The 14,016-nt window shown below is 40.8% G+C and overlaps 1 protein-coding gene across 12 annotated transcripts in view; it reads right to left on the bottom strand.

Moving 5' to 3' along the window:
* Positions 1-7,138: 7,138 nt before the first annotated feature.
* Nnt (nicotinamide nucleotide transhydrogenase) overlaps positions 7,139-14,016 on the bottom strand; it is a 93,701-nt gene continuing 86,823 nt past the window's right edge. For all 12 annotated transcript variants that reach the window (XM_063281783.1, XM_008760774.3, XM_006231968.5 and 9 more), the window contains 3 exons: positions 11,384-11,502; positions 9,980-10,095; positions 7,139-8,009 (listed from right to left, as the gene is read on the bottom strand). In XM_063281783.1, coding sequence (XP_063137853.1) covers positions 7,860-8,009; positions 9,980-10,095; positions 11,384-11,502 — 385 coding nt within the window. In that variant the 3' untranslated portion in view covers positions 7,139-7,859. The remainder of the gene's footprint in view (positions 8,010-9,979; positions 10,096-11,383; positions 11,503-14,016) is intronic.

A 14,016-nucleotide genomic window follows, 5' to 3' on the forward strand; every position in this document is an offset into this window, starting at 1 on the left:
TCGATGTCTCACTAAATTTCCTAAAATACAAATTTCTGAAGCAATTCCATCCTCTCACCAGATGAATTAAATAGATCTTCCTTAAAATGTCTTTGCTTAAAACATTTGGATGACCTTCACGCCAAATCATTTGAACAGGGTGTCTAGTATTTTCCTTGTGTGAATAGCACTAGTAATGGTCTTACGTGAAGGCCATTAAAATTTTCACCCTAACTATAAATGGAAGTAAAAGGAATTGTTTTCAGACTATTGAGTGTATCATGTCCTCTGCCACCCCAATCCAAACTGATTTCACCAGTATAAAACTCCTTTATTTAAACCAAAGAATAGAGGGAAGAAGTCAGAGAATGCAAAGGGGCAAAATACATCTCAAACTGGACTCCATCTACCCTAACAGTCACTTGCTTTCAATGTGTCCTCAAAAGAAAGACATGGACAAGGAAAGACCTTTACGTACAGTTGAATTTCTAGCTTTAGGGAAAATTCATGACTCAAAAGAGGAAGTAAGTTCAGTTGTATGAGAACAAAGCCATTTTCTTGGCACATCTGAGTCTGTAGACTGGGTGGGGGAAAAACATCTTCAGCACAAAGTTGGATTGGAATAGATGATGCAGGAAACTGAACAGGGCAAGCCAAGCCAGCAGGTGTCATAGGGAGGACCGCACAGCATGAAACCCAGAGGGTGGATGTTCTGCTCTTAAAGATGAAGTGTTCTCGAGGTTCTTGTGTAGGAGGCAAAATGGTAGCAGCTAAGGGAGGTGTGGTGGATCAGTGAATGAAGGTACAAGCTGCCAAAACTGACATCTTGCATTCAAGTCTGTGAAGAGAAGCACCTCCTGTAAGTTGTCATAAACTACACACACACACACACACACACACACACACACATGCACGCACACATGCACACACGCACACGTGCACATGCACATTGACACACTAAAAGTTCAAAACAATAAAAAAAAAGGTTTTCTATATTTTATTAAAGTTTGGTTTGGTTTTGCTTTTTGTTTTTTTTTCTTGAGACAGGGTCTCAGTATGTACATAACCCTGGCAGTCCCAGAACTCACTGCTTAGGCCAGGCTGGCCTTGAACTCAGATATTCCCCTGCTTCTGCTTCTCAAGTACTGGGATTAAAAGCATGTACCAGTACATTCTTAAATACTACTATTTTCTCCTATAGTAGTAGTATCTTCTTGACCAAATAATGGATGAGAGTCAAATAATGACTCTATTACCAATAACCTTCCACAAGTGACCAAAAAACAGTAGGCACTCTGGAAATTAACGTTTTCCCATCACATTGAGGGTAGATGAATGATATCTTTAGCTGGAATTATAACTGGAGTTTAAAATATATTTTTAAATAGTTCCATTATTTAGTTTAAATGGTTCTTCCTTTTCACAAATCCCATCCTTTCTTTGATTTGTTTCTGCTTAGCAGAAGTCATCATGTAAATGGACTTTATTATCAGCCTGATCTAGATTGAAGTCCTGTGGCCATTTTTCAAGATAGGATGCACTTAAACCCAAAAGGTGGGAAATATGCCAGCCAGTATAAAGTAACCATTAACCAGCAGTTACTCTCACTGCTATCTACCTGATGAGAAGAAGGAGTGGAGTCTGTTTATCCAGAATCAAAAAGACCTTAAGAAAATGGATCCTGAACAGAAGTGAGAGTGAAACAAACATAAATTTAATTATCCTTCTGTTTTGGTTTCCTTTCTGGTGCTGAGATAAAACACTCTGACCAAAAGTAGCTTAGGGGAAGAAAGGGTTTCTTTGGCTTATAGTTCTAGGTCACTGTCCATTATTGAGAGAATTTGGGGCAAAAGGTAGGAACCCAGAGGCAGCAGCAGTGAAGGAGCTGGCTGGCTGGCTGGCTGGCTGGCTAACAGGCTCCCAATTAGCTACTGTTCTTCTATAACCCAGTACACCTGCCTGCAGACGCCACCCCCTAGAGTGGGCCATCCCTCCACCATCAATTAATAATCAAGACAACCTCACACAGCCATGCGCACAGGCCAGTCTGATCTAGACAATTCCTCAAGTGAAGTTTTCCTCTCAGATGGTTTAGCACTGTGTCATACTACAATTAAAGCTAACTAAGATAACCTTTTTTCCTACTTGCATGATCTTAGATACACACAATTATATTTATATAAACTTAGATACAAATATTTTCATACTTACTTTATCAAGAGGTAACTAACACCCCAGATGTGAAACACGGGCCGGAGTGACTCGTTATGTAGAAAACATGCTAATCTGCCACCACCACCCTTGGCTTCTCCTGCCTTTCATTTGCGCTAAGGGCCTGTGGCTTTCCAGGAAATCCTCTAGGCCTTCAACAACAGATTGGAACCCCTGAGTCACCCAGATTCACGGACTGAACAGCCGTCAAGATTTCAGCCTCTCTAACATGTAGACAGCCATTTTGCACTCCACAGCCTGAGAGATGTAAAACCCATTTCAAATATACATTCATTCTACCAGCTCTTTTCTTCTAAAAGGCTCTGACTATCACACTGTGCTTATTTTTCCACCTCTGTCATAACAATCATCAACTACTCTCTTCGTTGGATTTTCATTGCTGTGGAGAGACACCATGACCAAGGCAACTCTTACAAAGGCAAGCATTCAATTAAGACTGGCTTACGGTGGTTTCAGAGGTTCAGGCCATTATCATCATGGCAGCATGCAGACAGAATGGTGCTGGAGGAGCCGAGAGTTCTACATCTTGATCCAAAAGCAGCCAGGAGAGGACTGTCTTCTACCCTGAGTCTCTTCCTCTCTGGGTAGAACTTAAGCATAAGACCTCAAAGTTCAACTACGCAGTAACACACTTCCTCCAACAAGGCCATGCCTACTCACAGCGCCACTTCCCGTGTGCCAGGCACATTCAAGCCACCAAAACAACCTTATATTTAAAAGCTCCTCGTGTTAGCTATTTCAATTCCTGTCCCATACATTACTATGTTGCCAGTATAAATATCTAAACTGGTTTAAATCGTGAGGGAGGAAAAAATGGATCTTTGGCTCAAGACAGGATTTCTAAAAAATAAAGTTTAAGAACAAGAATTTTGAGTGCTTTGACATTCACTTGAGGCCTTTTTTTCTTTTTTCCTTTTCTGCTGTGTTGATCCAATACTTCTAAAAGCTTTGCTTGGGAAAGTTTTGTTTTCTTTGTCGATTAGCTGACTCTTCTTTTGAGAATCTAATGATCATCTAGATTGTGCAAGCTGCTACTGCTGGAATGGAGGCCTACGGTTGGGCTTCCTGTGTGTGGAGGGGATACGTGTGTTTCTGGCCACGTCTTATATTCTAACCCAATATTTCCTGGCAAAGAGCTCAAAGCTTGCAAGAGCTAGAAACTAGGTATTCATAGAACGACCCTTCTCAGCTATACTAAAGAGCTCTCCAGCCTTCCAACTTTCGAGTGCTTTGGTTCATACGGCTTATGCCGTGGGGGACTACAAAATTTGCCTCTAAGTTAAATGAGCATATGAGTTATGAGTTATTAATTACAGAATAAAGCTCTGGGATCAGAGAAACTGAACAAACCCCTAAAGTTAATTGATGCATAATATATTCCATATTTGTGTTCGATGAGAGAAGGCACTGGGATATAAAATGGAAGGTCATGACGGGTGGAATAAGAAAAGTTAGGACTCATTTTCTAGTCACCATCAAATAATCAATACTTACTGATACTCCCTGGCTTGGCGAAGCGCTGACACCTGCTGCATGAAGGAACCAGAGGTACCTGCCCTGTTTCAGTCCCTAGAAGATGTCTATAGAACGATGAGGAAGAGCTATATGTAGCAGAGACATAAACGTGTGTGTGTGTGTGTGTGTGTGTGTGTGTGTGTGTGTGTGTGTGTGTGTGTGTAAAGGCTTATGCAATCTTTACTTAGGTGAGTAATTTAAAAACCAAACTCCCAAATGAAAACAGGTAAGAGAAAATTAAACATGGCCAATAAGACATTTGAAGAGTAAATCAGATTGTAAGACACAATGATCAATATATTATATATGCACGTGTACACACACACACACATCACTGTGGCTTGGATGTGATTTATCTTCCAAAGGTTCGATCTCAAGGGTTATTGAACCCCATCAGGGTAGATACCTAGCGAAGCTAATTGAGTCCACTCTAAGGAATAGAATGCTGCTGTTCTGGGAAGTGCATCAAGTCTCCTAAACTTAGGTTCATTTACTCAGGACTTGATTTTATAAAAGTATCAACCTGACTTCTCCCCCTTTTGCTAGCTTCCTCCCTCCCATTTGGACTCCGCCTGCCTAAGGCTTTGTGCTTACAAGCTACTAGATGCTAGGGCAAATTGTTCCAACTCTCTGGCCTCACTATTGAGCCAAGTAACTTTGGTGTTCTTATAGAAGTATTCATTCCTAAGTATTTAAAGTTCGCAAAACAGGGCTGGAGAGATGGCTCAGCAGTTTAGAGCTCTGACTGCTCTTCCAGAGGTCCTGAATTCAATTCCCAGCAACCACATGGTGGCTCACAACCATCCGTAATGGGATCCCATGCCCTCTTCTGGTGTGTCTGAAGACAGCTATAGTGTACTTATACATGATAAATAAATAAATCTTTTTTAAAAAGTTCACAAAACAGATCTAAGGGAGTTGAATATAAAAATATATCAAAGAAAATATGGATAAGTCATACCTGTCAGTTGTATAACTTGTCAGGAATAAAAAAATTAAATGAGATTTTTATAAAAGTCTCAGGTCGGTTGTTTTGGGGGTTTTGTTGGTTTTTGTTTTTTTTTTTATAAAAAAAAATGTTTTGTGGGTCTTAGATTTTGCCACAAATAATGACCCAAGTTCATCCAACTTTTTGAAGAACTTTTGTTCTTACTGGGGAGCTGCCTTGGTTTGGGTTTTGAGATAGAACTTATGTAGTCTGGGCTCATTTCAAACTTGCTCTATGGCTGAGTCTGGCCTTCAGCCCTTGACCCTCTGGCCTCTGCTGCCCCAGTGCTAACACTGGAGGCACGAGCCCCTACTTCTTTTGGAGGAATAACCTAAGGAATTATATACTTGAAAATTTTTAAAAATAAATCTTTTATCTATCTTGTGCAGTACAGTTAAACAAAACCAATTAGATCAAGAACTGGATGGCTAAGGATTGGCGGATATATATATATATATATATATATATAGAGAGAGAGAGAGAGAGAGAGAGAGAGAGATTTACTGTAAATAATAAAACAGTCAGAGTGTGACTATTCATTTGTTCACTTTCTGAAACTAGTTTCTATATCTCCCAGAGTGACCTGGAACTTGCCATCCTACTGTACAGTCTCCTAATTGCTGCTACTATAGGCATAGGTGTGCAGCCTGATCCTGGTTTTTTTTTGTTTTGTTTTGTTTTTTTTTTTTTTTGTTTTTTTTTTTTTGTTTTTGGTACTTGTGTTTTTCTATTGGAAGGCTCCAGAAGGCCAGCTAACAACAGAGCCCGGTCTTAGGGCCCAGGGCTTGTCTTTAGGATGAATGTCAAACACTGCCTTCAGGGTTGACTCCCATAACTATGCCTCCCTTTTCCCTTTCTACAACTAAAGGGGCTTTGCCCAAAGGAAACCAGACCTAGTGTCTTCATCCCTCCCTTCTGGAAATCAACAGCCAGTAACAACACAGAGGCAGCTCCAGGTGTGTGGACCATGAGTCTGTTGCACTTCGTCCGTTTCCATGAACTCTCAAGGAGTTATACACACCCGCAGAGCCCTTTCTTCTGCCTCTAACAGCCCCCTAGGGAAGGCAGAGCTTCACTAATCCTTGTAAAATGGTGAACACCAACCGATCACTGCAAATTACAGTTCCTCATTTGCCCTGGCTTTGGAAAAACTCAAGCTTCAGCCTTCAGTTTGGCAAATGCCTTTTTTTTTTCATATAGTGCCATGCTTTAGATATTGTAATTAGTATTTAAACCACCAAGAAAGACATCAGAGTCGAGAAGACCAAGGTTTCTCAACCTTGGCACTATTGATATTTGGGGAGTAGATCATACTGTGTACTATACGGTATGGGGACTGGTCCTGTGCATTTAGAATGATCATTTAGCAGCATCCCTTGACTTTTATCCATTGGTTGCCAATAGGATCCGCCAGTTCTGATAACCAAAAGTGTCTCTAGATACCACCAAAAGGCATCTGGGAAAAGAAGCAAAATTCCTCTCAGTTATTTAGATTTAAATTGGATTTTGGAACTACTTTTAAAATTCAACTTGCTACTTTCTAGAAACGCATACAGTTGCTTTAAAAGGAAGAAAGGGATATGAATAAAGATATTGTTTGACTTCTTCTAATAGAACTTTTATGATAAATTTGAAGTTACTAGTGATGGCAGATCCATTAGTAAATTGCATTTATTTCTTAGACATTTAAGAGAAATCTTTGTTGCTCTAACATCTTCCCCCTTCCTTTTCCCTCCTCTTCTCCCTCCTCCCTCTCGCTGTCCCCTCCTCCCCTCCCTCTCCCTCTGTCCCCTTCTCCCCTCCCTCTCCCTCTGCCCCCTCCTTCCCTTCCTCACCCATCCTTTTTCTCAAGCGCAGCAAACTGAACTTGCTTATAAACCTAACAGATATTGTGCAATATAAATTTGATAAAGATGGGCAAATTTTAACTAGTAGTCTTCAGATTTAGAGACAACAATGTATGGGCTTTTCTGTTTGTTTTGCTTTTCAGTACTGGGGATTGGACTCAGGACCTCACACAAGGCAAGCCCTCACCAATTAAGCCCTAGCCCCAACCCTTATATGGTTTAATAATTGCTTTGGGAGACTTGGTACCAAACTGAGTGCCCAGAGAGACAGAATCCTAATAATGTTCCACATTCCTCTCTACTTAAGAGCTTTTGATATAAAGGTAAAATCACAAAGAAAATCTAAACTTCTATGACAGATGTCCCTTTTTGACTGTTCCTTGAAGATATGGCTAAAAACACTGTTACAGCTTTTGAGTATCATCCAATTATATATGACCTCGCAAACCACAATGGTTTTGAAAAGCAATTGCATCTTCTAAACAATGATGAGAGGCTAACTCTACCTATTACAAAGTAGTAGGTCTTCCTCCAGTGTTAATTTTAGTTCTTGTCATCAGAGTCAAGTCTACATCACTTTGAGAACATGATGAACTCATTTATTACTCAAATGGTTGCATTCCATTCAAGAGCACTTAATACAGACCATTCAAGAGCACTTAATTGATTGAAATTAAAGAGACCAATTGGCATGGGACTTTTAAAAATACAACTTATTCCTTTTAAGTTATTACTTAAACTATCTAGATCTTCTACATATTAAAATAGAAGTGAGAAAATAGATCTTTGGAATCTAGAGTCTAGAGTGAAGGCTAAAAACCTGATATGGAATTGGCATGATCAATCCAGACTACGGCTAAAATGCAAGAGAACAGGTCAGGAGTTGATCAAAGTTTCAAAATTTGTCACATTTGGTGGAAAAATAAAACACTAAATGCATGTGCCTGTGATGATCAAACAGCATAATATTCTTCAGACCAAAACATATCCTGAAATCTTGAACATTCAACTTCTGAGCTCATTTCTAGCTCCCGAAAGGGGGTTGCAAAATCCAATGGGATTGCATCTACAGTGAGGCCACTCTCTCACTGCTGACAAAATACTCTGCTTTTTGGCAATGGCAATGATAAACAAGTAGATGATGAGAACTCCCGATGCTTTTTGAGAATCAAGGGTTGCTGATCTTGAAAATCTCCATTGTTTTCTGAGGCTTCTTTCGGGCCTTGAGAGCTTTGCTCATCTATAAATGTCTCATTCTCTGTTCCTGCAACCGAAGGCACTGGCTTGATTGTCAATATTCACTTCTGATAGGATTCTCGAACTTTGGCCTGCAGAGCATCACATGTCTTCTTGGCGTCCCCCAGAAGCATGGCTGTGTTAGGTTTGTAGAAGATTGGATTGTCCACTGCAGCGTAGCCAACACCAAGGGACCTCTTCATGACAATGACCTAAGAACCAAAGAAGGAAGAAATTATACTCAACAGGACTGGGTAGGCTCAAAGCACTGCCTTTTTCTGGTTTTGTTGTTGTTTTAATTCATATATTACTTTTTGACTTTCCTTTATTTATTTAATACATAAAATTATAAATGCATAGTTACAAGGTACAGGTGACACCTCAATACATGTGAGTATTAGTCAATACTTAGACCAAGTAAAATGTGTCTACCTCCTCTGACACCCATCGTGGATTAATGGTGGCGAGAGTCAAACTACTTCATTCCAGCATGGTGAAATCTACAGGACATTGCCCAGAGAACCCAGCTGTGCAAGACCACACAGGATTTCTTCCTCGAGTGTGAACACGGCCCGACCCACTACTAATTATTCAATAGAGAGATTTTAAAATACACATGAAGTATTTTTACATTATATTAAATGTATGTTTACATTATATTAATGACCATTTTTAATCATACTCTTATGCCCGCTGGAGGGAAGTTTGTGTTAAAAGTTTATCTTTGAGTGATAAGATTGCGGTGGCTTTTCATCCTTGCACTTTCTTCTACAGTCTGTGAATAACATTTTCTCATTGGAAAGGTAACACTGTGAGCCCATCTGCTTTCTGTGAATGAGCTAAAGAAAAGAAAGACACTTAGTGCATGAGCTTCCACTTGCAAAATACAACGGAGTCCGGAAATTGTAGGATTCTTGCCTATCACTTCAGAGTAAACTAAATCAGAAAGTTCTAGGACAAAGGCATGTCAAAAACGAAGTAGCTTCTTTCAAGATGGGAGCTAAAAAGTAACAAGACGTTTGGACCAAGGACAAGGATGGGGTTCGTTGCCCTAGAAACAGTGTATTAACACAGATAGACATTTGCAAATGTCAACCTGCAAATGTCAGGTTGGTTCATAAGAAATCGAAAGCCTCCGCATGGTCTTCTAGAACATATGATATATTCGAAAATGAAAGCTTTGGAAATGTGTTTGTGCCTTGTATGACAACAATACAGCAATGCAACTGTGAAGACTTTCAGATATTGACCACGGGTACGATAACGGCCTTACATACATGCACAAGGACATTTCACTCAGCTCAAACAGTACATCTTAAACTTGTGTATTTACAATAAAAGAAACAAAATTAGTGGGGAATGCTCCCTATGTTACTATAATCCTTTTAAAGCTATATTTTATTTTATTTGTGGGTGGGGGAGGTATGTGCACACACATATTTTGGAGCTGGAAGATGTTGGAAATCTAGGCGCTGAAGTTACAGGTGGTGCTGATCCTCCCAGTGTGGGTGCTGGGAACTGAACGCTGCTTAACCATGAACCATCCCTCCAGCCCCAACACTGCCATGATTCTTATAGTGTGTATGGCCAGGAGCAGTAAAGAAACCTTCTGGATCAGAGGACTATTTAGAAGCCTTTGAATTCTCTAAAACCTAGCACAGCTAGCTGCACGCAGGAGACATATGGATGAGCGAAGCTTCCCTTCTCGGGCCATGTTATTGTTTGGATTTTTAAATCACCTCTCCATTAGACAGTCCATAACAGCATACAAATACCCCATAAAAAATAAATTGGAAAAAAATGTGCTCGCCTTGGTATATGAAGGCAATGATACTGAGTCACTGTCCCAGAGGGAAGCCATCTGCTTCGATGGACTGAATCTGGAATGTGGCCAGACACATTCCAGTTGCTCACAGCCCTTTACTCAGCTGTGGTTACAGATTTTCTTAATCCAGCCACATAATTTCATCTGGTTCTACTCACAAGGCGGCGGCGTTCACTCAGGTTCTATGGTGTCCTGGGAACAGAAGGAAGCTGGACACGGGGACCTGCCCCTTACGCTATGCTTGTACTCCTGAGCCTCCTAAAAGGCATCACCAAATCCCATTCAGTGACCAAAGAAAGTTCTACGTGTATGTATTTCAGGGGACTGTGAGAAGGAATGGTAAGTCTAAAATTGTACCTGTTTGGACTTCCAGACCTCGAGGACTGGCATGCCTGCAATAATAGAATTGGGGTCTTCCTGAGCCGCTGAATTCACGGTGTCATTAGCTCCAATGACAAGAACCAGATCGGTATCTGTATTGGAAAACAGAGGGGAGGGGCAGAGAATAAAAAACACAATGGGTCGTTCGCACTTCTTTTTAGGCAAATTACAGCGATATTTTAACAATAATAAAACCAAATTCTTATAAGAGGCTAACTTGTGCCGGGTACTACATACGGCTTTACCAGAAAATGTCAGAGAACTAGAAACCAGCAGGGGGACCTGCACAGGGCTTTACCGTCCTGACTCAAGCCTGCTCTGTGACGCTTTTCCTCCCAGTGGACCTACCTAATCTGACTTTATAATTCTTTTATTGTCCCCAAATTATCTTGCTCTTCACATGATTTTATAAAATCTGAATCCATTTTCAACTCTCGAAATGACCAATTAAGATGCAATCTGATGTCAAAAAACAATGTCTAAAAGTCTGTACTGTATTAAAGCTGTGTCCATAATTCCTGGAACTGCCTGGTTTTACACATAATTTAACAACAGTTAAATTTAAAAAGGAGCGTAAAATTAAAATGGCCTAAATTCCCTCTTTAAGGACTATAATTTAAGTGACCTAAGCATGTTGCCAAAAATGCCATGTGCATCTAGACATACACACAATCTCGTTGCTTTTTTCCCTCCCCCCCCCTAATAAACAGTGTTTTCTTTTTAAGTTTACAGTGGATACTTGCCAGAGGGAACGGGTCTAATTTTAACAAACATGATCTTGGGCCAAACGTCATTACCATTCCACATCTACACAATGACAGCTATAAAGTACAGTGCCTTATCTTATGAAGTCCTAGTACTTATAAATGAAGGGGGAGGGAGAAAGGGAGGTAGGGAGGAAGAGAAGGGAGGAGGGAGGGCGAGAAACCAAAAAAGGACACAAGCTACTTCACTGATCATAACTTGGTACAAGGGAAAAACAGTAAAGTTTCAGACACCAAGAACTCATCCACAGAAGCAGTTCTGTAAATGAGGACACTGTGGCGAACATGCAGTTCAAGGCTACGAGCTACTGAGAGCGGAGATCTAGATTCAAAGGCCAGATCTGCCCAGATTTCAGACTGACTATGCACTGTGTCCTGGGGTTCTCAGAACCATTCGGCACTCACAGAATAAAATCTAACTGCACTTCTGACAGAGCTGCTGCGGCCCTAAATGATGCCCTCCACTTATTTCATGGTGAACTCATAGTTACTGTCTTCACATCACTCTTTATCAAACTTGGAAGTCTTTGCTAATCCCATCGTATTCCAAATAGAGTACCACCTCGTGCACAACATTTAAAGGGTAGTTAAAGCGTACCATCACCCCGTTGCTTACCTGGGAAATCACTGTTGATCTCATCCATTTCTAGCACAATATCATAGGGCACTCCTGCCTCGGCCAGGAGCACATTAAGCTGACCAGGCATTCGGCCCGCAACTGGGTGGATTCCAAACCTGGACAGGAGACAAATGAACAGCTGGCCTTACTTGATAGGCCAAGTGTACAGAGGTCCCAGTGTCCCCTCCGAATCTGCACTCCTTGTTCTTGGCACCTCTGCTTTCTCCTAGCTCTATCTGATTTCTGCAAGCAGAAGGGGAATTCGAAGAGATATATGGCCATTCTACAAGTGCTGAGGCTGGAAAGTCTAATGCCTTAGGACTTAGAAACTATAACTGCCCTCGTAAAAATAACACCGTAACTTTGGAACTTTACTCTTCCATATATGTCTTAGGTGCCATGAACTTTCAATAGTATTAATTAAATAATACTCCCTCCTCGCATTTAAAAGGCACTATATTTGCTCATGATGCTTTCTGATAAGTCCTAATCTCTTAAAACAGTAAGTTGGACTGGAATTGTTTCCAATTTAAAAGTTAACATCATTCCAACAAATGTTGCCTTAATGTTCAATTGTAGTCCCTGTTGTAAAAGGTGGAGAAAAAAATACGATACACAGGGTGTTAAAGATTCACAATTTTTCAGGGATTGATGCTAAACATCACAAAAGAAAAGTGATTGGAACACACTGGAGCATTTAAAGACAGAGTACAAAGCACCCAGAGTTCTATAGTCAAAGCAAGAAGCTGAAGCATTGATCTGCTTCTTCTGACCAGACACACGCACTGTCCTTTGAATATCCTATTCCTTGGCCACCATGTTTAGCTCTCAGTACCAGGCACCGTGCCTGCCACATAGGAAGGGTTCACAGAAAGTGAATGAATGAATTCAGAGAAGAAATGCCATTTGAGGGAGGGTAGAAAGACAGGGACAAGGCCCTGAGAAGGGAAAGCAGCCCTCCATTCCACAGTTTGGCCAGACCTTCTCACCAGCTCAGAGTCAGGAATTCCAGCACAAACTTTGCTGCGGAGGCTGCCTGCGTAGCAACAAGATTCCTTTTACACGGGTATTTCTAATCGCAACGTTAAAATGACAGTGAGTTACCCTTCCTCATCACGGAAGCTCCCTTTTGCAGTAGAAAAAGAGACCCACATTTTACATTTTACAGAGACCCACAGCTCAACAGCACAGAGGAGAGACAAATGGGACGTCTATATCACAACCCTCCCGTCAGGCCCCAGGCATATATGCGGAAGAGGGAATGAAAGAGTGTAAGGGTCGGAGGTAGCAGATGGCTTGGAGGAAACGGCATTCTTCAGACGCAACAGGACAGGTTGTGGACAACAGACAAACACATACAAACTCAGAGACTATGGCAGCACACAGTACAAGAGAACTGTACATGTTCAAGCCAGAAAAAAAAATCATCTCAGCACAGAGGAGGGGAAGTAGGTACGGAATCCCAACCCTGGCCGAGGAACTATTTGCAATTGATAGCTCTTTGGAGAAGGAAAGTCAGTTTTCCTTAATGAAGTGGCATCGAGTCTCTCAACCACACTCCAGGGCAGGCATCACAACACAGACCGAGCCCTGCAAGGTTCTTTGGTAATTTTTGTTGTTGATGTTTGTTTGTTTGTTTGTTTGTTTGTTTGTTTTTGAAGAAAAAAAGTAACATGAACTTAGATGGATAGACAAGTGAGAGACGATGTTGAAGAAGGGGAAAGATTACCATCTATATATTGTAGGAAATTCTCAACAAATTAAAACATTGGGGGAGAGACTTGTGCCTATATGGACTTACTATTTTCCCAGCCAAATATATACATTTTTTTTTAAATCTTGCAGGAACCCCTATTTATAGTGAAGGATATTTAATAACACCCCCTTATGCAACCCTTGTCACATGTATATCTGACCAAATTAAAATCCTATCGAAATGATTATCCAAGCCTCGATATAGTCCCACTCAATCCAAAAGAGGGGAAGGAGTCTAGAGAGATGGCTCTGCAGTTAAGAGCACTTGCTGCTCTTCCCAAGGATTGGAGGCACAGCTCCTAACTGCCAAGGTTGTTCACAGCCACCTCTAACGCTAGCTCCAAGAGTGCCCTCTTCTGGCCTCTGTGCATACTGCAGGAATATGCACACGACTCCCACAGGACCTAAATGTTTACCTTGAACCAACACAAAAAACCCTAGGATAATTACAAGATAGCATCTAAGGCTATTGGGATCAGAACACGGAGAGAGAATGTATAAATTAGTCCGCCAGAGTAACATTTTAGCTGACAGCCCAATGCACACGCCATGTTTTTCTTTTAGAATCCAATGCTGTGTCGTGTGCCTTTTTGGTTCCAATTTTTTATTTAATTTTAATTTGCTTTTTGTTTTTAATACTGCCTTTGTTATCTTTAAATTTCTCTGTCTACCATCTTTATGCTTTAATAGTGATGTCTTGGACCAAGTTAAAAATAAATCGAGACTCTTGGAATATATTAGCTCTTGCTCTAACATCCAGATTAGCTACAGACTGTAGAAAGACAATGTTTCTGTTTGGCTAGTTGTGACGGGTAAATAATCACCAACCTAACCATCATGCTACAATGACTATCCCAAAGGAGGGATCATTTTAT

Source organism: Rattus norvegicus, chromosome 2 (genome assembly GCF_036323735.1).
Source record: "Rattus norvegicus strain BN/NHsdMcwi chromosome 2, GRCr8, whole genome shotgun sequence".
Lineage (NCBI taxonomy): Eukaryota > Metazoa > Chordata > Mammalia > Rodentia > Muridae > Rattus > Rattus norvegicus.